General features: G+C 41.3%; 2 protein-coding genes across 2 annotated transcripts; one reads left to right on the top strand and one right to left on the bottom strand.

Moving 5' to 3' along the window:
- Window positions 1–15595: 15595 nt before the first annotated feature.
- On the bottom strand, window positions 15596–20301 carry LOC141633246 (ubiquitin-conjugating enzyme E2 7-like). The gene is made up of 6 exons (XM_074445695.1): window positions 20039–20301; window positions 19801–19903; window positions 18978–19075; window positions 18785–18885; window positions 16936–17013; window positions 15596–15899 (listed from the first exon to the last, which is right to left on the bottom strand). Exons 1-6 carry the CDS (start codon window positions 20085–20087, stop codon window positions 15822–15824), a joined length of 507 nt encoding a protein of 168 aa, XP_074301796.1. The 5' UTR covers window positions 20088–20301; the 3' UTR covers window positions 15596–15821.
- Window positions 20302–22358: 2057 nt separating this feature from the next.
- On the top strand, window positions 22359–23876 carry LOC141632580 (uncharacterized). Its single transcript, XM_074445118.1, has 3 exons — window positions 22359–22406; window positions 23046–23167; window positions 23249–23876. The coding sequence occupies exons 1-3, from the start codon at window positions 22359–22361 to the stop codon at window positions 23874–23876; spliced, it is 798 nt and encodes a 265-aa protein (XP_074301219.1).
- Window positions 23877–27336: the final 3460 nt, after the last annotated feature.

Raw genomic sequence — 27336 nt, 5'->3', positions numbered from 1 at the left:
GCCAAATCTTCGGGAATGTACAACATGTCCCTCCTTCGTTGCTATACACGATGACATCTCCTTGGCCATTTTCCGCATGGGGAATTGACATAATCGGAAAGATAACCCCAGCCGGAACAGGAGGTCACTGTTTCATTCTAGTGGCGATTGACTATTTCACCAAATGGGTAGAAGCAGCTTCCTACACTGGTCTTACGGCTAAAAATGTGGCAAAATTCATACAAAACAACATCATCTGTCGATATGGTTGCCCGCATGAGATCATTAGTGATAATGGGTCACACTTCCAAGCTGAAACCGAGCAATTGCTAGCCAAATATAAGATTAAGCATCACCACTCTTCGCCCTATAGACCACAGACTAACGGCGCGGTAGAGGCGGCAAACAAGAATGTTGTCACAATTCTCAAGAAAATGACTGACAACTACAGAGATTGGCCAAGCAAGATACCTTTTGCCCTATGGGGGTACCGTACATCAGTTAGGACTCCCACTGGGCTACTCCTTTCTATTTGACCTACGGCATGGAGGCCGTACAACCAGTCGAACTAGAAATACCATCCTTGTGTATTCTACTCGAAAGCCAAATCCCTGAAGCCGATTGGAAGAAGGATAGATATGAAGAACTCATCCTTCTGGATGAACGTAGGCTACGCGCCTTACATAATGTCCAAACCTATCAAGCACGTATCAAACGAGCTTTCAACAAAAGGGTTAGGCCAAGAAACATCAAATAAGGAGACTTAGTACTCAAATCGGTTAGAGCTCTTTTACCTGTCGACCCAAGGGGAAAATTCAAACCTAATTCGGCCGGACCATATCTAGTCAAATCCATACTCCCAGGGGGTGCGGTTAGAATCACAGACCTAGATGGGAATGAGTTTTCAAACCCCACAAACCTTGACCAACTGAAACGATACTATGCCTAGAATAGGACCACACACGCGCCTCGCGTAAACCCATGTGTCGCTCCTGTGGCACTAAATAAACGGCCCCTGGCCCAGCTGAAATAAGCTAAGTGTCACTGTGCTCTTGCATTTTGACAAATTTGTCATCCTCATATCATCAAATAAACTAAATTCGCACCTTGAGAACAAGCAAAAGCTCATGCTTAGTTTCTATGTTCATTACAAGCTCTTACTTCGAACAATTATTCTTTTACATTTACTCGAACTACGCGCAAGGGTTTGATTTCGCTTTTTTAAGTGAATACGTAGGCAATCCTTCACAGGATTCAACCCATTATACCTAAAATGTAAATAGAAGGACATTTGCGTTGCATTTGAAATTCGACAAGAATAATAAAAGAAAATCACAACGGTTTCATAACCATTCAACCTTTTTTATTCCATTCAATTTCTAAATAATAATAGTACGTTACATAATAAAAATAGAATAGGCTAGGATTCTTAAAATCCCTCCTTTTTTATGACAACAATAATAATAATAATCAAATAATAAATAAGGACTCGGGCTATTCCTCCATCTTCCCCTTGCCCTTGTCACTCTTGTCATATTTCTTGTCACGACCTCGAGCCGAGCGCTCTTGCACCACTTCGGACCTAATCACCAACGGTCTTTCCCGAGGGCGACTCTTCCGTTCTTGCCAACCACCATTTCCCACAGGAGTAGTCTTTGATTTCTTGAAGGGTGAATGACACGAAAACCGGCTTCTTTTTCTCCCTCTCGTCGGATGCTTCTCCTTCTCTTTCTCTCCCTCACGCACCTTGTAGTCAACGGGCTCGCGTTTCCTCAATCTCTCGCGCTCTTCCGAAGTCGCGACCTTTCTCCACCTCGGATAGGAATCGACACCCACAAAGCATTGGCGGAGAAACTCAAGAACCACATGTTTCTTTGGGCCCATTTGATAGCCCACTCTCTTCGGCTCTCGATAGTAAGCGCCATAGCGATCTGCGGGACGGTGTCAAGCCTCGGGATCGTGCGCTTCAGCCCAACTTGCCTCATCAATCTTTCCGGAAAGATGCATACCATGAACTCCGGTCCGGAATGCGCACGGACCTAGTGGGATCCAAAGAAGACACTCCGGTGACGGACTTGAGGTGCCACCACGGTACGACCCACCTAATCAACGGGCCATCATCATTCTTGACTTGTTCTTCCAATAGTCACAGACCGGGTGAAGTCCACCATGTACAACCGCGTCCTCATCGCAATCATACGGGAATGATAGGAAAGTGCATGAACTGGGGGCTCGAGCAGTCGGAGTCGTTCCATAAGCCAAACCTACCAAAAGTAGGTATTAGACACCAAACAACAAAAAAACGAAAAAAAAAAACGAAAAAAAAAAAAAAAAAAAAAAAAAAAAAGGAATGATGTCTCTTACCTGCAAAATGACGGGACTCCCCAAGAACGGCAGATCGCGGTTGGATTTCCTATTATCCAAACCCAAGATGATCTCCCCTAAGCATAAACAAGCTGGGCTCCTCGCAGGCTCCATTTGCTCAATAAGACCCAAAAGACGGGGATCACCTCTCAAATCTTCATCAACGTGTCCTTGGAAGACATACACGTGCAGCAAACAAAAGCCAAATGCCCTCCTCCTGGCAACATGGGAAACAGTAGGGTCGGCCCTGTTAATGAATCGGTCTACAAAATCCAACATTCTCACGCCTTTCGGGGTAACTAGGCGATCCACCTCAAGTCTGGTAAGTCCAAGCAAGTCTCTGAATTTGCTCTTATACCCTTGTGAAGTGGAAGGAATGGCAGGTAAATGTTCAGGATCCCATCCACCAATAGCAGCTATTTCTTCAGGAAATGGGCAAATGTCACCTCCTGGGAACGCGAAAACATGATAATTCGGGTCCCAATAGTCAAGGCAAGCATCCAAGAACGGTTTTACCATCTTAATGAGTTTCAAACTCAACAAAGACCCAAGGTTATAAGCACCCATGTCGTGCTTCTCCACATTCGAAAACTCGTTGGTCCATTCCTTCAGACGGATCTCCAAAGTATTCATGATGACAATTTTCTCTTGAAGATTTATTTCGAGAGTTTTATGTGAATAGACGAGGAAGAGACGGAAGAATTGTGTGAATTAACGCCTCGTCGACGCTTCTATTTATACTAATTGCTGTTTCCAAAAATCCGCCAGAACGGACCAACTTGGGAACAGCGCGGCGCTTCTTTGCGCCTCTTCAAGGGACGCGGACTCATCTGCGCCACTTGATCTCACTACTGTGATTTCCGCGTTTGGATCTTTCCTAATTCTATAACGAATAATTTCCTATTCCTACGGGATTTTATTTTGGTAAATACGAGCAGTTTACCATGTTTCAAGTTTCCTATTTTCGCGGGCACGCATTTCGAGGCAACATCGACACCTTCGCCATTTCATGACACTCAAACTTTTTATTCTTAGGAAATGAATTTCATTTTTTTATTTTTTAGGAAGTAAATTTCATTTTCTTTTTGGGAAACAATTTCCTTTTGTTTTCATTTCAACATTTCATTTCTACACTTCTGATTTCCCTTTTTTCTTTTTTAGGGGCTAACCCTCCCTACCGTCCGGTCATTTTAAACAAAATTTTTGCATTTTTGCATTTTTCGTGCTCTTTCGAGTCTCATTTTGCGCTGGTCAAAGGCCATATGTATAAAATGTATGTTTTGCGTGATTTCTATGTAAATTTCGGCAGCATGACGGCGTAAACCGTTATCTACCAAACCTGTTCAAGAACTAACCTGCAGATACAAGCAACACAACCCAGCAGCAAAGGCACTCGGGCCATCGTATATACAAATGTACAAGCAAACTGGGGGCTTGCGCCCCGAACAAAGTCCAAAGTCCAAGCAAACTGGGGGCTTGCGCCCCAAACAAAGTCCAAAAATGTTCAAAATCAGATGTCCAAATGTACAAAACTACACAAAACTCTCTTTGGGCACCCTCCAACTCAAAGCAACCCTCGCCGTAAGAGCAGCAATCTCGGCATCCCAAAACTCGAGCTCCCTCAACAAGCGGTGTCTCCCCCGAGACAGGTCGACTCTCGCTCCGAGCTCACGGCGACCTATAAACGAAGTAAATTGGCTCATGTCAATCAATTCAAACAAAACTGAAAATCAAAAAATCAAAAGAAATCAAATGAGGTTCATACCTGACGACCTCGACCACCGACGAGTGCCTCGATGGCAGTAGCTCGCAGCCGGTTGGCCACCCTCCATAGTGCCACGAACCGGGATGGCGCGACCTGCATTATCAAAAGAAATTCTCAGTAAATTGAACAAGTTCAATCAAATGTGTTCTTACACGAAAGGTATATAAGCTGGAGGCTCACCCTCCGAATCGGATCTTGCCGATCGTCTAGGCCGGATCCGTCACGGCTACGTCAAAGTCACGCGGCTCGGAGATCGTCGTCCTCCCGGTCGCGTCGATGTACTCAAGAGTCTCGGGGTACTACGGGGGCTCGATGCCCGCCGCCTCGACCTCTGCAAGGACAAATAATTCTCATTAATCGACGATCTTTTGTCGTAATTCTCAAAATCAAGTCAAGGAAAAGTAAAAGATACTCACCACTGCGCGATCGCCGACCTCCGTAAAGGAACGCGAGTAGTCCTCGCCGAGGGAGAAGAAGGTCGTCGCCATGGCACCGGCCAGTCCGCCTCCCTCTCGGCCTCAAGAGGCTCACGAACATCGTCCTCGGAGGATCAACGGGAACCGTCAACGCGCGTCCCGAGAGCAGCGGCGAGCCAAACGCTCGCCCGGATACCACACGGGACCCATCGACGTCCCACAACGGCCGACTCGGGCTCCTAGGTCGAAGGACCTCGGCGACAAAAGGAGGCGCTCGGCGTACTCCGCCCAAGGTCTGGGCACCCTTGCTGCGACAAGATAAGGCAAAGATCATTCCTATGATCAAGTGAAGGCAAAGGATAAGAAATATAAATTAATACGAGTGGGATACTCACGTTGCTCGGTGAAGGGCGTTCACGTCCGCAGGTAGACATTGTGCGAAGAGAGCTTGCTCTTCGTCGGCACATCACCCAATCCCTCACCACAGGATAGGCCTTCTCAAGCGGCTCCGTCCTCTTGGGCGCGAGACTCGGGAAGTAGGAGTACACCCACGCCTTTGTAGAACGAGAATAATCAATGACGATCTTTCGTGATTTAATAAAGAAAGGAATTTACCTTGGTCTAAAGGAAGGTTCATACCTCCAACGGTAGTCCCGGTCGACGGCGCACGGGAGAAGTCCCCTTCTCCATCAACTCGGACGAACCATGGCCCTCATGAAGCGGATGAGGACCGCAAAACCGCGATGACCCGGTCCCGGCGTCCTAGGGAACTCGGGTCGAGAAAGAAAGGGAAGAAGCTTCGTCGATAGCCTCTCGCCCTTGTCTCCGAGGTAAATCGAAGACGAGAACCACCAAAGCCACGGAGGCAGGCCCTCTGCTCGTTTGTCTGAGAGGAGGAGGAGCGATCTCCCTCCCATCGATCGTCACCGGCGCCGGGTCTTCCCCGCAAAGTAGTCTCGGACGTAGGTGCGGGTACCAAACCCAAGATCGCAACGTGACCTTCGGCGACAAGTTCCGGCCGATCAATCTCCTCGCCTCGGCCGAATCCGCCCTCATAGCGAGTCTCTCCGGCCACACCATCTCCTCGGTCCCCACGGCGGACGGAAATCATGCCGTAATCCTCCAAAGTGACTCCCACCTCACCGAAAGGCAGGTGAAACGTGGAAGTCGTATCCCAGAATCGGTCCAAGCGCGGACCGAGGCTAAGGTTAGCCCGCAACTTCCTCTTCACGATATCCCTCCGGGACGAACCGGAGGACCAAACGCTCCACGCTCGATCATGGCCCTCTCCTCCGCAAGCTTGCCGCTCGTAGTGCTCCATCATTTGTCGTGTAACCCGAGAACGACCTGATGTTCCGGCCTCCTATAATGATTTGAAACAAAGCTATCTTTAGTTTTGAATGAATTTGAAATTTGAAAGAAATTTGAACTAAAAGAATGAAAGAGGACAGGTAATGAGTAGTGAATTCCTATTTACTGGGCTCTTCACCGTCTGTAGGACGGGTGACCCTCTGCCAGCCCACACGAGGTGCCTACTCTCCCAGTCTCGGCCACGAGGAGCTCCTCTCGGTGACGACCTCCTCGCTGACGTTGGCCGTCTCGGGATCTCCTCCTCCTCCTCGTGACCTCCTCCTCGTGAAACTCGGCGACCATCACCGCGGCGGTGAAGGCACGCTCTAAAGCCTCCTCAACGATCGGCGTCTATCTCCATGGGAGTCATTCCGAAGTAGAAGCCTCATCCTGCAACGTTAAAGTAAATTCGGGCGCGTCACATGACGCAAGCCTTTGTTAAGGAGTTTCGAGCCTTGAGCCAAAGCGCCCTTTCCATGCCATCTTTGGCCATATTCCCGCCAACCCAATCACTCATGTGATAAATTGGGTCAAGTCAAGTCAAGTCAAAGCCTAGTTCCAGGTTCAAGTCGAAAATTTGGCGGCATTCGCCATAACGGCGATTATGCCCTAGAAAGGTGTCTGAAAAAGTTGTCACAAACCAAAATTTCGAGATGGTATAAAGTTTACCCATCATCCAAGGATCCCAAATACCAAATTTCATCGCCAATGGGCATTCCTAAGGCTATTTTCGAAGCAATTTACGGTTGAATTTGTAGAAACGTCTCAAATTCACTCAAGGGCTCAAAACTCGATGAAAATTCGAAGCAAATACATGGTTATGTTCCTAACATTGCCTACTATCCGTTTCTAACATCAATTTGGCATAGCAAATCCATTTGGGGAAAAGCCCCAAATTTTCGATCAAAAGGGTCGAAAACCCTAGTTTTTCGCGGACTCAAAATTCGACAAATGTAGATGATTAATGCAAGATTGGAACACATACCTCGATTAGTCATGTTCAATGCAAGCTTTTGGATCAAACCTCGACGGAAATGGTGAAGATTTGAGAGAGAAATTGCAAGAATTGTGTTTTGAAATAATGAAATACAATCCTTACGAGTTCGCGTTTTTACGCGAGAAATAGCCAAATTGGGGAAAAGACGCAGCGGGCGCTGCGCCTCTTCCAAGAGACGCAGCTCTTGCTGCGCCTCTTCCTTGTGTTCCCTCCATACGGATTTTCAAAAATTCGTTATGAGTTCGTTATTTGTGGGCCCATCTTTGGTGCGCCTCTTCTTCAACGCTATTATATTCTTTTGGTCCGTTTCGATGATTTTCTTTCGTTAAAGCACGCATTTTATCCGGTATGCGCAGCGATATTTTTTGCAGTATTGCTCAAGATCATTATATCCGGTAGCGGTAGTATTTTGCGATCTTTGCTCACTCAAGATTTCTCCCACGACGATCTAGATGTTCTAGTCGACAAAATATTCCCCCAAGAGTTTGTTTGAGACCGACGCAAGCGATTCAACCTCAAGTTTTGCCGAGTTCGCTTGAGACTAACGCAGCGGATTCCCCAGCGATTTCTGCGACGTCCTGCTGCTTTCAATGTTTCTTGTTTCCCGCGAGTTCGACCAAAGTTCCCTGTGACCCTAATGCCTTGGACACCAAGTTATCTTCGGACCAAAGAGTTTTTGCCGAAGCGTCTTGATCCCGCTTCACCCGGGGGTATCTCGGGTTTGGTTTCTTCTTATGGTGGCGAGCTTCCTTACGTAGTCTAATGGGTCAGAACGACCCTCCCCGATAGTCGACAGACTCTAAAATGTTCCCGACGACGGGTCCTTGGTTCGGACCCCTTGAGCGCCTCGCGTCGCCATAGTCGTCGAGGTTGTAATGTTCGATTGACCTGATGGCTATACTTTGACTTTCGCCTTGTCCAAGCCTCGGTCAAAGTGGGGGCTCTGTAGACACCTCGTTTACGCACCTCCGCAAACCACCCGGTGATGATTGGGCCGCATGTTTGATTCGCGGAGAACGATTTGTGACGATTCGTAAGATTGTCGTCAAGTGATTGCTCAAATATTAAATGTCAACCTCTTAGTTGTCATCTACGTCCCGATACGGTCGTTTTGGCGGTAATTAGAGTACATTGAGTCGGGTCAAAACCGTCTCCATTTTTCGATAATTTGTTAAATCCCGAGTCGGAATATTCGGAATGTTAGGATATTTCTATTCCATATTTCATAAATTCTATCTTTTGGCAAATAATATCCCGTAATATTCATAAGATAATCGAATTATTTCCGTCCTACCATAACTCGGGACGCGGAAATCTTTCTTCAGGGAAGAAACCTCACGGGAATAGGCGCGGCAGTCTTTGCGCCTCTTCCAAGAGACGCGATGGCTGCTGCGCCTCTTCCCGAGCCCTTCTTTGCATGTCTTACGTATCTTTTTTCATATCTTTCCGAGATTCACTTCCAAAGAGTCTCCGAAACCCTATTCCTCCGTGTGATTAGTATAAATAGGAGCCTTCGTTCCTCATATTTCTCACGCGAGTGTCCGCCCTTCTCTTCTCCCTTTGCATTCTAGACTTTGTTCTTACTTATTGGCGCCTACGTGCTTGAACTTTCGACCACGTAAGCTCGGATCCTTCCGGGTACCAGCCTCTCCGTTGCATGACCGACCAATTTGACCAACTACACTCAATCAACTTAATTAATCAATCGTTTTCCTCTTACGAGGGCACTCTCTTTGCATTCGCGTCGAGCATCACTAATCGATATCTTAGTCCTTCTCGTTTCGTCAACATGTAAGTCTGAGGGTGTAAATCTCTCCTTTTATTTATTGTATTTTACTTTTTGTATCATCAATTGTAAGGTTTACGTCGAAAGTACCATTAAAACCGATTTCTAAAACCCCTTGATAAAACTTGTTTTTGCGGATTTCCAGTAAGTAACCGTCGAGAAAGGACGCAGCAACTGCTGCGCCTCTTCGAAGGAGCGTCGTTCCTGCTGCGCCTCTTCGTGAGGCTGCCGCAGTTCCTGCTTCCTTTCTTCTTCGTTTGTCTTCTGTAATCCGTGCTCAAAATCTTTCTTTTGCTTGTTCGTCAGTTAATTCTTTGTCTTAGCATCATAATAATTCCACATGTATATTATTCATCATCATTCACATGTTTAGTTCATAAATCCGACTTAAATCCCTTATAATCCAATATTTGCGGGTTTTCGTCATTAAAATCAAATTCGGGTTTTAGAGGTTCGATTTACCCATATTGAATCTCTGGAATTCGTCGTTGATATATTTGCATCTGTTTATCCATCATATATTCGTCATTAGTAACCTGTTTAGCTTAATTAGTTTATTGATTTGTTAATCAATCTTTTAATCATGTAATTAATTCGTTTAATTCCATCTCATCCATGTTTTATCGCTTTCATGACCTCATTCATATGTAAATAACATGCTAATCACTTTCATCCGAGTCATATATCGTAATTAATCCTTAAAAATAACAATTGATATTAACGACTTGCGGTTAAAACACGGCCCGAACTCACCCTTGGAACAGACGCAAAGAATTTGTTGCGCCTCTTCCAAAGGCGCGATCTGCTGCGCTGTTCAGTTGAGCTCTGCCTCTGAACTCCCTTTCTGCCTTGACCTAGTTTATTAAGCTTACGTATAATTGAATATTAATCGTATTATCACGCTAATTCCTGTTCGTTTATTTTATTCTTTTATTCTTTTCTCAAATTATCCGTTTTAAAGGTATTTTCGTCATAAATCGCATAATCCAATGTAATTATTGTAATTTATATTTATTGTAATTCATAGTTATTGTATTTCTTTCTTTGCTTGTATGCTTCCACATGTAAATCAACATTAAATCCTACTTCGACCCAATTGTATGCTAATTACGTGTTTACCGACTTAGTCTAATCTTCACATGCTAGGATTAAAACTTGGATGTTGCATTGCATGCATTATAGCCGACGATATATCGAGTATAGACAACTTCCCTAATCATTAGTAGAGGCCGCTATCGAGGCGGGCGGGATTAGGTGTTCGATCAAAAGAGCTTCCTAATACGTGCCCTCACCCCTTACTCCCGGATCTCGTGAGCACCCGTGTTCATTGGCATCCACGAGAGTCATTCTAGACATAGAATGCTAAGGGTAACGATTGCTTAGTGTTCATGTCACTACTTTGTGTCTTGACATGACACGAGGTATTCGAACGGTTCCAATTTCCCATAAAAATTGGTGGCGACTCCATACAAAATGCAAACGCTTGTTTCGTTTTCACCAAGCGCCCCCGTGGGCGGCCCGCTGTCCACATGTTGTAGTCCGATAATCATATGGTGTTTGTTGGGGATAACAGATACTGGGTATCTACAGAGCCCCCATTTTGACCGAGGCTTGGACATGGCGAAAGTCAAAGTACAACCCCTAGGTCAATCGAAGATTACAACCTGGAGACCGAAGCAACGTCGAGGCGGCTCAAAAGGATTTGGGCCAAGGACCTGCCGTCGGGAAGGGCGACATCGAGGCAACTCGGGGATTCGAGTTAGGGACCTGCCATCGGGAACAGTTTAGAGTCTGTCGACTGCCAGTGCGGGTCATTTAAAGTCCATTAGACTATGTATAAAGGCTCGTCAGCCATAGGAAGGAGTCATACCTGAGGAATCTTCGTGATATGTCCTTGAATTGTTTCTTGTTTGTGCGAAGCTCGCCAGCCGTCGGGGGTCGAGTAATCTACTGCGGGAAATAGCCTGATTTATCGGGCTTATTTCAAGAGGTTGGTATGTAGAGACTTGCTCGTCGTTGAAGGGTGCGTAGAGACTAGCTCGTCGTTGAGGGTCGAATAATTGTCTGCGGGAAATAGCCGGATTTATCGAGCTTACTTCAAGAGATTGCTTGTTGTTATTGGACTCCGCGGGGAGGTTTCCATGGGTTCCGCCCGGGGGATTTTGACGTTTATGAGGGATGTTTGCGGTGCCGGAAAGAGATAGGGTTTTTGTAGTTTGAGCGTGGCTCTTGTGGATGGCGGCCTCTATTATCGTCATTCGTAATTTCGAAGAAAAGTAACAGTTTTTATTACCGTCGCTCGGCGTTTGTGGAAATAGCGTATGTGAATTTCGCCATTTGCTATTTTGTTTGGAAGATAACGGTTTTTTAATTCCGTTATCCTGCGATTTGAAATTTGTGAGAAATAGCGAGTTTGAATTTTGCTATTTGGTTTTTGTTTGAAAATGACGGTTTTTAATTCCGTCGTTTGCAATTTGTGAGAAATAGCGAGTTTGAATTTTGCTATTTTTTTTTTTGAAAATGACGGTTTTTAATTCCGTCGTTTGAAATTGTGAGAAATGGTGAGTTTGAATTTCGCTATTCTGCTATTTATGAAGAAAATGACGATTTTTAATTCCATCGTTTGAAATTTTTGAGAAATAGCGAGTTTGAATTTCGGTGTTTGGTTTTTTGTTTGAAAATGACGGTTTCTTATTCCGTCGTTTGAATTTGTAAAAATAACGAATTTGCGTGAATATGGGCCAAAGCCCAAAATTTCGTCATTTTGCTGGGATCACCTCAAAGAGGCGCGAGCCTTTGTGCGATGTAAGGAGTCTTTCCTTGTATCTCTAAAAGACGCGAGGAACAACAACTCCTCATTCCATTTCGTCTTCAAAAAAAAAAAAAAAAAAAAAAAAACACGAAATCGCAAAAAATCGCCATTTTTTATCCCGTTTTTTTGCTTGCATTTGTGCTAAAATTACTATGTCATCTCATGGTATGTAAATTCACTTGATTCCATTTGATTTTGTCCGTCTTTTTGTTGATTGAATTAGGGCGAATCCCTAACCCTCTTGAAATCGATTTGGGTGTTTTTGTTTTGCCCATTTTCGAGTGAAATTGATGCTTGCATTAGGTTAAAAACCTGTTTAGGAGTATAGGGGTGCTTTTAATTTGCATTTTGGTCCCCGTTCCCACTCTCTAGGTGCGAAAAACGCGAATGAGACAAGAAACCGTCTCATTTTTGCAATGTCATGCTTGTTTGCTCGAGTTGTGTGCCCCACTAGGTTGAATTGTAGACGGGGAAGGCCGTGTTTGCTATGTTGAACCCTCGTTGGGTGTTGGGGGCGAAATTCCACATTTTGCCCTTATCAGATGGTCTTATGCTGACCATCAATTATACCCCCACTTGCCCTCCCACTTTCATTTTGTGAGAGGGCCACTATCCGTCTATAGCTGTAGACGGATAGTGGCCATCTATAATGAGAATTTGTGATGGTTAATATACATAACGTTTGTCAAAATTATCAACAAAGTGGTTGTAGTTTAGTGGTTAGAATTCCATGTTGTGGCCATGGAGACCTGGGCTCGAATCCCAGAAGCCACACTTTTTGCCTATTTTTCCTTCTTAACTCGTTGATAACCGATAGACTTTTAATAGCCTAATGACTGTTGTAAGATGATGATAACAATATATTATCAAAGATTATGATCACTATATATCAAATTACCAACATAAAAATTAAAAAATGACTTTCAACAAATTAATCAAAGAAACCCGTATACATATTTTGTGTTTTTTTTTTTTTTTTTTTTTTTTTTTGACAGTTGTAAAGAAAGTGTTTTACATTCTAGTGGTACGGCTCCCAGACCATACCGAAAACTACAATATAAAACCTCAAAGCACTACTAATAACATAAACTAAAATAACAAGGTAATTGCATCGGCTATCTATAACGTGTTGATGGCGTACGACGGGAGTCGAACACGAACCGGTCTCAAAACACACCACAATCTTTAAAGGACGAGTAGCGCTGGCCATAGGAAAACACCCATCTTTGTTAGTCTTGATTGATGAAGCTTCGGAGAAATACCTGCAACAAGGCCCAAAAAAGAGTCTCGGAGATTCATCTCCTTGGCTATGATAATCTTCCTCTGGAAACCAACGAACCCCCATAAAAATACCCTTACTCATCTTAGTCGTTACAGCTACAGAGAAATACCTACAACAAGACCCAATAAAGCGTCTTGGAGATTCATCTCCTTCATTTGAGATACACGTTATCCGGAAATCTACGAGAACCTTGACCCAACAAGAGAAACCAAAGTGCACTTACGCCACATGGACGTAGCAAGAAAAGGTGGAAATCCGACCACTGAAATCTGACTTCAAAGGAGGGTAAACTCCTACACTTTGGATCACAGCCCCCGCTGCCAAGAACCTCGTATCCAAGAATATCGAGAAGTAAAGTGGGTACAACAAAAACAAACCACCTGGACATCCCTCTAACCAAACTCATCTCAGGAGACAGCAGAGACCTATGCTCAACACAGACCCGATGCAAAAAACTAGTCGTAGAAACTATCCCTTGGGGAAGGGGACAGGACACCCCAACCCACCATTTATTTATTAAAATGAACAACAAAGGAAAACAACACCACAGACACGGCTTCAACATCAAATGAAAGTGGATCCCACCGCATCCGACCCGAACCAACACCGCCCAAGCACCCATCAGCCCACACCACCATACCACACTCATCACAAAACAAGCAAGCCCACCCAAGAACACAGACCGGAGACGGAACCAACGGACCAATCGAACCTCAATCCGACGAAAACCGAACATGGCTGTCACCAAACACAACCAGAACAAAACCCGATACCACACGAAACTCCCCAGGACCATCGGCCTACCTGCAACTAGATCAACCATAAAGGACACCGCAACCAACACAAACCCGACCCGACAAAGGAACCACCCGACGGGGAGAAGGGATGAAAACACCACGTTGACAACACATAAAACAGCCGACACTTCAAAGCTCCGGGTTGGAAGCAAATCAACAACAAAAAAACTCATCGTCAACCTTCACAAAGACCGATGAGACCCAAAACACACCCGACATCGACATAACTCAACGAAACACCAAAAAGCCAAAAGGTAGATTTCTACCGGGGAGGGGGAAGGGCGAGGGGAAGGGGAGCCATCCCTGGGTTGCAAGTGAGGCTTTCAATGACAGGACAGAGAATCGTAATATCGGAAAGGACAGAAAAACAAACCAGGAAGACAGCCAACAAGATCGTCGGACGGTCCAATCAGAACACAAAAGCCGTCGGTCGAGGTCCTAAACGAGGGGAAGGAGCCAGCGATGAAGTGCGATCGATCACCGGAGATAGGCCTTGGGATGGCCCCATCTCCGGCGATCAGAAAGGGCAAAAAGGGAGGGCGATGTGGGTCGGAGGATGCGGCGGAGCAGTATGAAATTAGATTTAGGGTTTTTTTGGGGAAAAAAGAGAGAGGAAAGTTAGAGAGAGAAGTTTTTTGGGGTTTGCCCCATATTTTGTGTTATATTCCCTCCGTTCCGGTTATTTGTTGTCCTTTTCCATTTTAGGGTGTCTCAGTGAATTGTGATACTCATGGAGTCATGACTCATGGTTACTGGAACACATTCTACACTTGCAGAGTTTTAGTTCCTGATTTCTTTTAGGAGTAAATCCCGGTTAATTATTCGCCTTACAGGATTCAATTTTCATTTGTTCAATCATAGATAAAAAAGGTGGTTTAAATTTTAAGGATAATGATAAATACAACCCAGTTGGTTGTATTTAAGAAACCAAAAGATGAAATAAATTCTTTTTTTTTTTTTGAAATTGTCATCTCATTAATAATCAACTAGGCGTAGGTTACAATGAAGATAACAAATAGACAAAGGAAAATCAAGATTGCTAACGTAAAAAATACATTCAAAATAACTATCTAAAATCGTAATGGCGCTGCGCTCCAAAATCATAAATTTCTTGAATCTATGAATAATCGATGTCTTTGCATCCTTCTTGATGGAGGGAAACAGTGTAGCCGTCTTGATGTATTCATCCACGAAACAAATCTGATAATCTCCCCGTCGATTAAAACTTATTATATTGATAACAATCCCACGAAAAAATGGAAAAACCAAAAGAAAGAAGGGATTAACAACAGATCTCACCAAAAGGGAGACTATTATTGAAAATAAGATAGATCTGCATAAAATTAGTTGTTTAAGAAAGCTTTTGTGGGGCTTACCATCGATGGATGATCGATGGAAGCCCCCGAATAATAATGGAGGCTAGGTTTTTAGAGAGGGTTTTTTTAGAGAGAGAGATTCAATTGACTAATTTTGTGTCAAAGATGAAATAAATTCTTGATATATGCATTAATTGTATGGGTTAATGTGTAATTTAGTTCTTAATTCCTAAATTAATACTCAAATTAGAAGGTATTTAATGCTTAAATACAACCCAAGTTCTTAACTTTAAACGGACAATCAACGACAAGTAGCCAATAACAGAACTCAATTTTTTGTAGGATTCAATTTTGGGCACACTAAGCAATGCCATGCACATCTAAGTCGCATATATTGGAGCTATAGTAATCTCTCTTAAGAACATTGTTAAGAGTGAAACTGGTCAACATTCTTATAGCACTAATCAAGTATATGAGTTGTTATACGACTGATTCGTGCTTACAGCCATCTCAAATAAGAATTTGAAATTGAGCTAGGGAACTTAGCTAGTCTTGTATGGAAGTCTCGCCAGTAAAACTAACGAAAATCCTTGCCCCTTCCTCGCGTAATAGATTTAATGAAGACGAGACACTTATAATCGTAAGTGTTTGTAATTGGAGCTGAACACAGAATCAAACTTAGTCGACTTAAAAGGTTCAATAACAAGAAAAGTAATAACAATTCATGACAATTTTGAAGAAGTCACATCTCATAGAAGATTAAGGGCCAAGAAGACATTTGAACTTTTTGACATTAATATCACTAAAAAGCCTCCAAATTCAAGTACTTGTCAATCCCATTAAATAATCCTATGACAATAGTTGCTCCAAAAGTTCACAAAACGACAGTGCGTAAATAAAGCTGGGAAGCAGGCGCGTAAATAAAGCTGGGAAGCAGGCCCTAGGCGGGTGGGCGCATCATAGCATTTCTTGCGATGTCCTTACACACCGGCTAACCTTTTTTCTAAAACCGTTCCTGTCCTCTCTCCATTCCTTCTGCAATATCAGAAACAAAACTAATTTTGAATTTAACTCGCCCATGAACTATATATGAATTAGAACTAAGTAACCATAAATGCACATAAGCGAACGCATGAGAAAACCTGTAAATGCACACCAACACATTACATAGATGTGAGTCTCTCTTTATGACTTCAACACTCCCTTAAAAATAACTCAAGGGAGCCACAAGGATAGTACTTCCAAACTATCTAATAAATTTATCGTCTCAGTGCCTCAAAGGATCCTGGGTACAGCTAATGCTGGAGTAAGCAGTTGGATACACATAAGTTTAACCGAGCAATCTATTTTTCTAAGAGGATCGGATACACATGCTCAGTCAGCACTTATTTACCTCACACAATCCACAATCAAGAAGAATCCCAAGCTCCTTAATCCCTGTCTGTATTTCTAAGGGGTGCTACATACCTTAAACTACGCTCATGATTAGCTTCAACACCTCAAACTAAGCAGACATCACTTTGTTTAACCCAATTATATTCTATTATTATACACATGGGAGCTGTTTGGATATAATATATTAGGAGAGAAGAAAAAGAGGGGGAGGGAGGAACCCTCCAAACCAATTTAATACCCAAATAAGAGATTTCTGTCATTCCCCTCCCTTCGCCTACAGTATCATTCAATGAGAGGTTAGGGCCATAAATCCACTTAGGCAAAACAATGAAGACAATAAACTAATTACGGAGTACTTTGCAGCTTGTTCAAAACTGATCAAGCTATTTCCCTTATTAGGCTGAGAACACCTATGGCAAAAACATAACTTCATGTCAAGATAAACAACTTTTTTACATGGGGTTAGTACACCTACGCAGCTACACTCACGCATAACCTCACCTTTAAATAGCCCAAACAGATTACTTGCTTAAACTAATATTATATAGGTATGAAAATCTACAATACACACCCACCCCCACAAAAACAAAACACAGGGTAAAAAGATCTAAATTTGGAAATTCTAGATCTCAATAACAACAAATTAACAGTGAAAGCTAAAAAAACAAGAACTTACCGCGGCTTCAACATTTGCCGGCGATTCATCATTAGGACCGGAGAGCATCGAAATAATACTAAGCACTATACTCTCCACCTGACACATTAAAGCGGAATTTAGATCATAAAATATTTGTTGTCCTTTCCGATACAATTCAAAAGTACAAGGAGGAAGAAAAACAATCAATGGACTTAGTCGATGTTCTTTTTCCCTGTTTTGGAGAGGAGGGCAAACTGAGGATGGGGGGAGGGGTTGTACCAAGGAATATGAATTGAACTTCAAATAGAAATCTGCTAGTTCCACTTACCTCAAAATTGGGAACATGTTTGTAATTACAAACCCACCCCCACATGAAGGTTTAAACTTTTTACAGAGTTCAACAAACAGTGACATTACAAATAACCTATGTTACTCTGACTCGTCTGCAATAGGGCGGAGTACGGATCGGGTATCCGAGGATCGGATATCCATATTAGAAATCCTGAAGTTAGATATCCAATATCCAAACCAAATGTTTCGGACATCCAATGTTCGGGCATCCAAAGTAATCGGATCGGATGCGGATATCCATCAGATATCCATACTTTTGAATTTACTTTAAAATTAAGTTTGAAACACGATTATATTCATAGTCTTACATGATGATTTTCTTTAGTATTCTTACTTCAATGTTCTCGACATAAAATTGAAGTACCAGTTAGATATTTCTCTAATATTTTAAACATTAATTAAGTTGTTATACTCCCTCCATACCACACACGAGACACATTTTACAACGTGAATATCTTTAGTTACACATTATTAAAATTTATAAAAACTTGATATTCCTATAGCATTCATGACGATAAATCAAACAAGATCTCACATGACTATATTTTCTCTTATAGATTAAGAATAATATCGAAAATTCCCTACGATCATGAATAGTGACAAGATTCTCAATGTTACCATTGGTGTGGTATGGAGGGAGTATCAAATAAAATTTTATTTTCTCGAACTTATACTAAAAAACTATAGTTTTGGATCAGATCGGATATCCAAAGGTTTTAATTCTAATATCCATATCCAAACCAAAACCAAAAATTTCGGATCATATATCCAAACCAAACTTAACTTTCGGATCGGATATCCAAAACTTCGGATCAGATACGGATCGGATATCGGATCAGTTTGGATAATCGGATTTTTTGCTCAGCCCTAGTCTGCAAGTATCGAATACAGCTATTTTGTCCGAAGTTTTCAACTTTTTGGTCTAAAATGAAGGTGTCGAAGTGTCGTGTCGTATCGGACATGATATGTATCGGATACGTGAAACGGCAGCTCAGTGAAATATGAGTAACACAGCAAATAACATAAGGCAGCGGTTGAGATAGTTTTAAAGATGGTAAGAACCTAAGGAGGAGGACAAAATTCTCTACTTGTTTCACCAACAATGCAAGACACATACATGATCGACTATACCATCACCTTAAAACAATACACCAATAATTTATGAACAGAAATTAACAAGAAAGGATAAATATTGCAGAGAAAATATGACTCTCCCCATGGACACTATCACAATATTGAGTGTTGGCACCATATGAACTTAGCAGGTGTTAACCTATGTCACTTTGATATTTCACTTTAGTAGTGTGTCTTGTCCAACATTCCAACATGACATGAAACTCGGAACTTCTATTGAGGCCAAAAACAGGAACTTTTTTCACAAAAATAGTCGTGTCTTACACTTGACATTGTGTCATGCCTGACGCTTGCAAGTCAGAGTAACACATAGGTTTCACCTCTCAATCATAGAGTAAAGGAGAGGAGATTGTTAAACAATGAGAACTACGGAAACTCAAGTCCCAATGCACTTAGCACTTACGGTATGGACAGGACTCCATCGCTCACTTGCAAGCTCATACCCATTGGGGTCGTCACCTGGTGGATGTAGGATTGATATGCAAACCCGCCCATCCTGATAAACTGTAAATTGAACCAGCAAGTAGTTTTAGCCGCATAGTGGTATGATACAAATGAAACTCAATCTCAAATATATCAAGAAATAGAGAGTTAACCGTTGGGATGCCATATATCCGATGTAAACCTCACTGTTGGTGGACTGTTTGGATAGTTCGGTGGAAATGTCATAATAGCATTGAAAAATCCCCCTTCACTACACGAAACAATCATTCTTAGCATTAGAAACCCCTTTTAAAGTCCACAACACATCAAAGATTACTTAAATTCGAGGCAACCGACACAACTAGCAAAGCCACAGTTGGCCACAAGAAATCGATATCTATTCACCATCCCCAAAACAAGAAACCAGTAGCAAGGCAGACCAACAGATCAGCATCGAACTTAATCACATTATCCCTAAGACAAAATTATTACTCTTTCCGTCTCAATCATTTGTTTACCTTACATTCTCATTGTAAGGAGAATTTAATCAAAGCTAAACAAATGATAGGGACATAGGGAGTATAAACTACACCAGATCATGCAAACAAACTCAATCATCCTCCCAGCAGTAAAGCTATAATCTTTCTTGCTTTGATCAATCAAAGATAAGATCTATAATTACTAAAACTCAATTAAAAACATCAGACATAAACACAATACAAAATCATAAGGCAAAATCCTAAGTAATTAGTAAAAACGATCATTAATTTAGTCCAAGGTCACCAGATTTGCTTGGGTACCCTACGAATCGAGAATAGTTAAGAGCAAATTCTATCCTGTAGCTTGCTGAAAATACATAAAACACACATTCTAGAAAAGCGAATTGCGAATCGGTAACCTAGCCTATGACCCCAGATTATCCAACAACGATAATCTATCAAATTCCAAATCACAAAAAAATGCAAAATTTATCAAAAATAAATAGAGAATACATACTAAAGTGTATCAGGGGGACCAATAATTGTGACACTCCATTCAAATATATTATTTTCATTAACCAATCCAGCAGAAAACCCATCAACAGGGTTCTTGCAAAGATCTGCAAAACAATGTAAAAAAAAAAACAATCAAATTACAATTTTAATTCAAACCCAATTACATTTTTACTTAATCAAACAAAATAATTTGATTAATTTGATGAAATTTTGATTCGTTTTTTAGGGTTTTTTTTTACCTTTAAGTTGCTTCTGAAGCAGAAGTGATGCTTGAGATGGTGAAGCCATGGGAGAAAAGAGATAGAAATTGAAGAACAAAAATCCCAATTAATTGAGATTAATTAGGGGTTATAAAGAGGGATTTTTGTTACAAATTTAAACAATAATTTAGAGAATTTAAAGGGATGTTAAAGAAGGGGTTGCTTGAGAATCCCTAACTTTGCAATCTCTTTTTCTCTCTCTTTTCTCCCTTGAGAGCAAGTCAATGGTAAGTCATTATCTTGGAACTTGACAAATCCACAACACATTTTAAGCAATAATTTTGTAGCTTGACAAATTCATTTCAATGGTTTAGCTAGTTTATGAAAAAAATCAAACCTAATTAAATTTTAATAAAATTAAAATTATGAAAAAAACCTAATTTGTCATTGGTTGATATGATATTGTGGGCCCATTTAATCAACTAGCTTAATAAGGCTTGTTGGCTAATCTAGTTGGACAACTCCAATGTTGTAGCAACTAGCTTGGAATTTTAGGAAATTGCAAACAAGTCCCTAAGCTGCACCATTGGACTTGTTCTAATTATCTTCTTTGTGACAAAACAATGGCACTTTGTGTTGTGAAGTACTCTAGGAATGACTCTTGGGATATTTTTGCAAACATAACCTACTTTTTAGGCAGTGTTTAAAAACACGGAATTTATTTTATTTTCATGATTTTAATTGTAGAAATTCAAATGTTTGAATTTATTTCCAAATTAAATTCCAAAATTGCGTTTGGGAAACCCATAAAATTGGAATTGAAATTGAAATTGAACTTGAGCGAGACGGATATGGGTCGAGGTCATTGGATGTTTTATATTTGAAAAAATTAAATATTGTCTCGGAAAAAAATTTGCGTTTGAAAAAAATGTCATAAATAAAAATATTGTGATGAAATTTGCGTCACAAAATAAAACATAAGAAGTGATGGAATTGAAATGACTACTATATGGTATGTATTTGAAAACATCAAGTTTTCACTAGCTTGGAATTGACAAGGAATTGAATCAATTCCAATTCCAAATTCTTGGGGTTCCCAAACACTTAAAATGTCTCAATTACGGAATTTAATTCCAATTTAAGGTTCCCAAACATACCATTATGGGTTTATCATAGAGATGGCAATCAGGACCGGGCTATGGCGGGCGGCACGGGCACGGCACGGCACGGATGAACAATACTGACGGCATGGGCACGGCACGAACGGGTTGGAGGCGGGTCGCGACTGCGTTTTTTGGAAATTCCCATGCCTAGGCACGGCACGGCCCAAGCACAGAAAGTCCGACACGAACTAGGCATGACGGGCCTGGCACGACACGACCCGAGATTTGGCCCGTTTCTTAATTATTTAATTAAATTCCTTTTTTTTTAATATTGTTATTTAATTATTTAATTAAATCTAGTACAGTAAAAATACAAGTAATCAACTAATCAAGACATCAAGTACATTAATATTTAATAAAATATATATTTAAATCATTAATCTTCATTATTTATATAATCAAAAAGTATTTAGAAAAAAAATACTAAGGCTATTGGGCCGGCCAACGTGCCAGGCACGATTAGCCCATGGGCCAGGCACGGCCCGAGCACGAAACTGGGCGTGCCAGGAGCGGGCCGCGACGGGGGTTTGAGTGAGTGGGCCAAGCACGGCACGACCAGCCCAATATCCATGCCTTAGCTGGGCCATTTTTGGAGGAAGGCACGATGGGCCGGCACGCGGGCAGGCCCAACACAGCCCAATGCAAACTCTAGGTTTATGGAAAAACAATAAAAGGAAATATTTGATGGTAATTTTAAAATCAGCAAGTCTCTCTTGTAACGGACATATTTGTCACAAGTTTGCGACGGGTCAAGTAATACTCATGTAGTTAGATAAGACAAAATAGATTGTTATTCCTTAGACATTCTGCTTTTGTCTTATCTAACCCACATGGGTAATACTTGACCTGTCGCAAGCTTGCGATGGATATGGCCGTTACAAATGAGAATTTGTGTATTTTTTTAAAAAAAAAATCCCAACGGTAGGATTAATTCACATAATTAGAATCAACGTAAACAAGATCAACAATGTATCTTGGAAGCTCTGTAAAGCTCCACAACTTCCTACCGCTTTGCAACTAGCTCAAATAAGCCAGCTCATGCGCTATCCTATTTAAATTTGGGGGCTGTAAAACATCGTCGACGGTTTAAAAAAAAAAGACACTCCATACCCTTCCTCTCCCTCTCTTTACCATATTCTCTCCCAAACAAACAACAAAACTTTAAAAAAAAATCAACACTTTGCTCATCCGATTCAATGTCAAACAACGAACAATCTACATCAAACGCTAACAACAATTCATCGGTAAGTAATTAACTACTTATTCTATTTTCGTTTGAATCGAATTAGTATTAATTGGATTGATAATCGAATTACATGTTAACTTGATATGAATGGTATTAGCTTGAATCGAAATAGTCTTCATAGAATTAGTATTGAATTACCTTATGAATAGAATTAGCATGAATCGAACACAACACGTCCAATAGCCATCGCAAATTAGTTTGTCGTCACTAGTTAGACTTTGAATTTCATAGTCTTGCATGGATAGGGACGTGTACATTCATTGTCCTTCATGGACAGGGACATGAATATTAATCGTCCAGCATAGGTATAGACAACTACATTCAACGTCTGTCCTGGAGAGGGACAATGAATCCACACGTCCAGTATGGGTAGGGACTATGAATTTCTACGTCTGCGCTAGTGTGGACGATGAATTTGGACATCCATTATGGGCATGGATGTGTACTATTCACGTCTCTCAAGGGTAACGACGTGTACTGTTCACGTCTGGCCTGGTGTTGGACGTGAATAGTCATTGTCCGTTCATGGATCAGACTATTAAATTGGTTTTTCGTCTTTTTATTTTATTTTTTTCGTATATTTAGGTCGTTTTACATATTTTAGCATCTAATCATTATTAATTTTGTGTTTTAACAGGATTCACTTGAGGTTTTTGGTGAAAACGGTGTTAATTACAACCACCTACTTGAGACGGTAATATGTTTTGCGAGTCGGGATGAGGCATTTGACTGGGCTCAAAAAATAGCGTTTGATAACGGGTTTGCCTTAGTAAAAGCATCAAATGGGTCCAAAAATCGTAAACAACTCAAGCTGTAGGGCTCATACTTTCGTTGTTCAAGGTACGGGCGAACCAGAAAGAAGATCGATCCCGATATTCCCGACAAGCCTAAGAAGAAAGGGACATCTAAGTGTGAGTGTTTGTTCCGGGTTCGAACCGTGGAGAACCGAGCTAATGATATAAATAGGAAGGAATTGATTGTTTGGAACATTTTAACCTCGGAGAGCGGTGGATATCACAACCACCAACTAGCAAAGTACAAAGACGGTGATAGGCATTTTGCGGGTTTGGATGCCGGAGAGAAAGAGTTCTTGAGGCAACAAGTCCGGACATCGATTCCCCCGAGAGATATTAAAAATGGTCTTCATCAAAGAACCCCCGATAAACCCCAACCTACAAGCGCCCAAATTTATAGCGAGACAAACAAAGTTCGGCATGAAATTAGAGGAACATTGAATACCGCTCAACAAATGTTGGCTCTAGCCGTTGCTGCTAAGTATGTGGAATGGCACAAATCAGATCCCGAGACAAAGGAGCTCAGTCATGTTTTTATGTCTCATCCGGAACCCGTTAAACTCTCCCGTGCTTATCCACACGTGGTTTTTATTGACTCGACGTACAAGACCAATGTTTACAAAATTGCTCTTGTTGAGGTTGTTGGTGTAACACCGTGTGGTTCTTCTTCTTAATTGTTACGGTGCTCCTTCCGTCAGAGTCGAAAAACGATTATGGGTGGATGTTGATGAGATAAGGGGAGCTACTCAGTTGTACGGGTTCATCTATTTTTGCCTTTGTCGCTGATCGGGAGTTGGGTTTGATCTCCGCTCTTGAGTCCCTTTATCCGAGCACTCCTCACCTTTTGTGTCGTTGGGACTTGAACCGTGCTATGGAGAAACAAGCACTCTCAAAGGAGAATTTGATGTGGTACAAAGATATCAAAATACACAGTCCAGAAAGCGGTTAGTACCGCGTGATCAATGCATCCACCATTAATGAGTTTAGGAGCGCTTGGGAATCTTTTAGTGTAAAGTGGGAAGAGTTGGTGACTTATGTGATCAATACATGGGGTAAATATAGGAAGAAGTTCGTGAACTGCTATACAAATGAGTACTTCCATCTTGGAAACACGGCCACTTCCCGGGTAGAGTCCTCCCATTCCCTTTTGAAGTCTTGGTTGAAGAGTAATAACCTAAAGCTTGATACTATTTCGGTCTCGTATTCATTCCATGCTTGAAACTCAACACTCCAAGATTAGATATGAGCTAGAAGTATCGAGGAGTAGGCCGTGAATTGGAGATCATGTATTTTCATTGTTGCAAGGAAATGTGTCTATCAATGCTATTGAGATCATGGAAGACGAGATTAAGAGAGGGATTATGCTCGGGAACGTGTTGGAACTTGGAAGACCATTGTGGATGTGTGCTATGGGTTACTCATGGGTTACCTTGTGCTTGTACATTGATCCAATTGCAAAGAACGGGTAAGAGGGTCCATCTTGAACAGGTTCACGCTTATTGGAGGACCTTGGAGTACGACAATGGCCAAGCGATGCCCAAGACCGATACTAATGAGTTGGAGGACCTTATTGTGGAAGCTAGAGCTTGTGACCCAGCTAAGAGACGGGTAATCATTGAGAAAATGCGAGATGGTCTTCATCGAGAAGACGAGGAAATTCTACCACCACCTGTTAGAGAAAACCCCAAAGGGAGATCGAGGGGTTCTACTACTCGGAACAAGTCGGGACTTGAGCATGCAAAGAGGAAGTCTGCGAAAGTTTCTACTCCTGCGACGACATTTGTTCAACATACGGTGGGTGATTTTGATCAAAGACCGGTTGGTGCACCGTTGGAGACCGGCTTCACTAAGGGACTTTTGTCAACTTGGAGTAAAAAATATAAGGTCCCTGAAGAACTATGGGGTTTCTTTGATGGCTGGGTAGATGTCGGTAATGATGGTCATTGTGGTTATCGGGTAATCTCGCATGCTGCACGGGGTCGGGAAAGTGACCATTTAGTCATGAGAGACTGGTGTATTAGGGAGATTAAGGCATACGAGGTCTACAAGGATTTTTTTGATGATAGTTGTGTGATGCCTACGGGTTTGACCAGATACCAGGACACATTGAGACGGATCGAGTTTACCGGCAGTGGAGGTTGTGGGACTCACCATTGGATGTACGGGGAATATTTGTTTGTCTTTGCATCGTTGTTTAACTGGACTATTTGTGTCATCGCCCAGAATGAAGTTGGAGAATCTCGTATTTGGCAATGTAATACATACTTACCCCTAAGGCCCACAACCCAAGTGTCGAGGCCATACGCTGTTTTATGGATCGTAAATTACCATCTCTATTGGATGACATTGCATTGTCGAGTACCATCGAGAGAAGCACCGATGCCACCGATCGATCCTTTTTAGGAAGGGTCAAGGGACCCTTCGGTTGCACCCTATGCTGATATGTACACGACAAACTTCGAGAAATGGCATACGTTATTGGGAACGACACCTAAAGTTCATCGCAGAGGACGGCGTTCCACAACAACTGACCCAGAAACTGCAAGGAAATTAAACTTTGATAATGTATTTAAAGTTTGATTATGTAATAATTTTAAAAAGTGACCGTTATAATTAAAAATGTGATCGTTATAATTTTCATGTGTCCGTTTTAATTCAAAAATACTGTTATAATTCAAAAATACCGTTACAAATTTTAAAAAATGTTATCGTTATAATTTAAAATTGTGACCGTTATAATTTAAAAATGTGACCGTTATAATTTTAAAAAGTGACCGTTTTAATTCAAAAATACCGTTATAATTCAAAAATACCGTTACAAATTTTAAAAAAATGTTACCGTTATAATTTAAAATTTTTACCGTTATAATTTAAAATTGTGATATTACCGTTTTAATCTGACTTCTTATAAATAGCCCTTGCTATGTCCATTTCAATCATAACATCCTATCTTATTCACTATTAAAAATACTCGATTTCTCAATCAATCCATTCACTACAATACTAAAATGGTCATCACAAATGCTCAAAAAATCAGAGTTTATCAATGAAAGATCGATTCAATCGTTGTGGATTTACCAGTGTTAGTGTCTCGCCTTGAATTAGTCGTTCCAAGTGCTACTGTATGGGACTTGCTTGAAAATCCTCCACTTGGCAGCCTTTGTATCATCTTAGCCAGATGCCCGGAGGATATACTAACTCCTGTAGTTACTGATGAGGTTGTTTCTGTTGAAACATTAACCGAAAAGATGTGGGAGTTTCGCAGGTTAAAAAGTGATGTCCTTGTCTATTTTGAGCGCATACTATCCATGCTCGATTACGCAACACTATCTGAATTATGTGCTGGTAGAGTGTTCAACCTAGGAAATTCAAACCTCGACATCATTGATTTCTATGATCAATATATTTCTTGCCAACCTGAAGAAATTGAGGCTGGAGATTATGTACAAGATCTGGAATCGTCATCTTCATCATCAGAATATAATTGAGTTGGATTTAAACTATGTTTTAAATAAAGTTGTGTTTTTCAATTCCGTTAAACTATGTTTTAATTAAAGTTGTATTTTAATTAAGTTTTATATAATTCCGTCATGCCTGTTTTATGTAATTTAATCAACTTTGTTTTAAATTAAATTTATTTAATTTCATTAAGTCTATTTTAATTAACCTTTAATTTAAATAAATGTAGTGCCGACTCATTTATTTCAATGCATGGCATTATTCACACAAACAAAGTTTCCATACACAACCAAAGAGAATAAAAATATCCATATACAACACAAATAAAAATATCCATATATAACAATAAGAACAAGTAAATAAGAAAGACACTACGGGGTACTATCATCATCATCATCATCATCATCATCATCATCATCATCATCCTCAACATCATCCTCAGCATGGTCCTCGGCTTTGAAGTACGGCTCCATGTCATCCACCAATCTCCGCACATATTGCCACTTCCTTTCTGCGGAAGGTTGTCTATAGATCTGTGAGAAATGACGACTAACAGCTCACGAAACCTCGGGCTCCTCGCTGAAAGGGAGTGAGCAAAACTGAGTACGGCGTGTAGGGGAGTAGAAGTGTGGGTGAGAAATCTTCCTATACCAAATCATGTAGCGCGAATCAGTC

The sequence above is a fragment of the Silene latifolia genome, chromosome Y, assembly GCF_048544455.1.
Source record: "Silene latifolia isolate original U9 population chromosome Y, ASM4854445v1, whole genome shotgun sequence".
Classification (NCBI taxonomy): domain Eukaryota; kingdom Viridiplantae; phylum Streptophyta; class Magnoliopsida; order Caryophyllales; family Caryophyllaceae; genus Silene; species Silene latifolia.
Note: the sequence above shows the minus strand (reverse complement) of the source record. Positions and strands in the feature narration are given on the sequence as shown.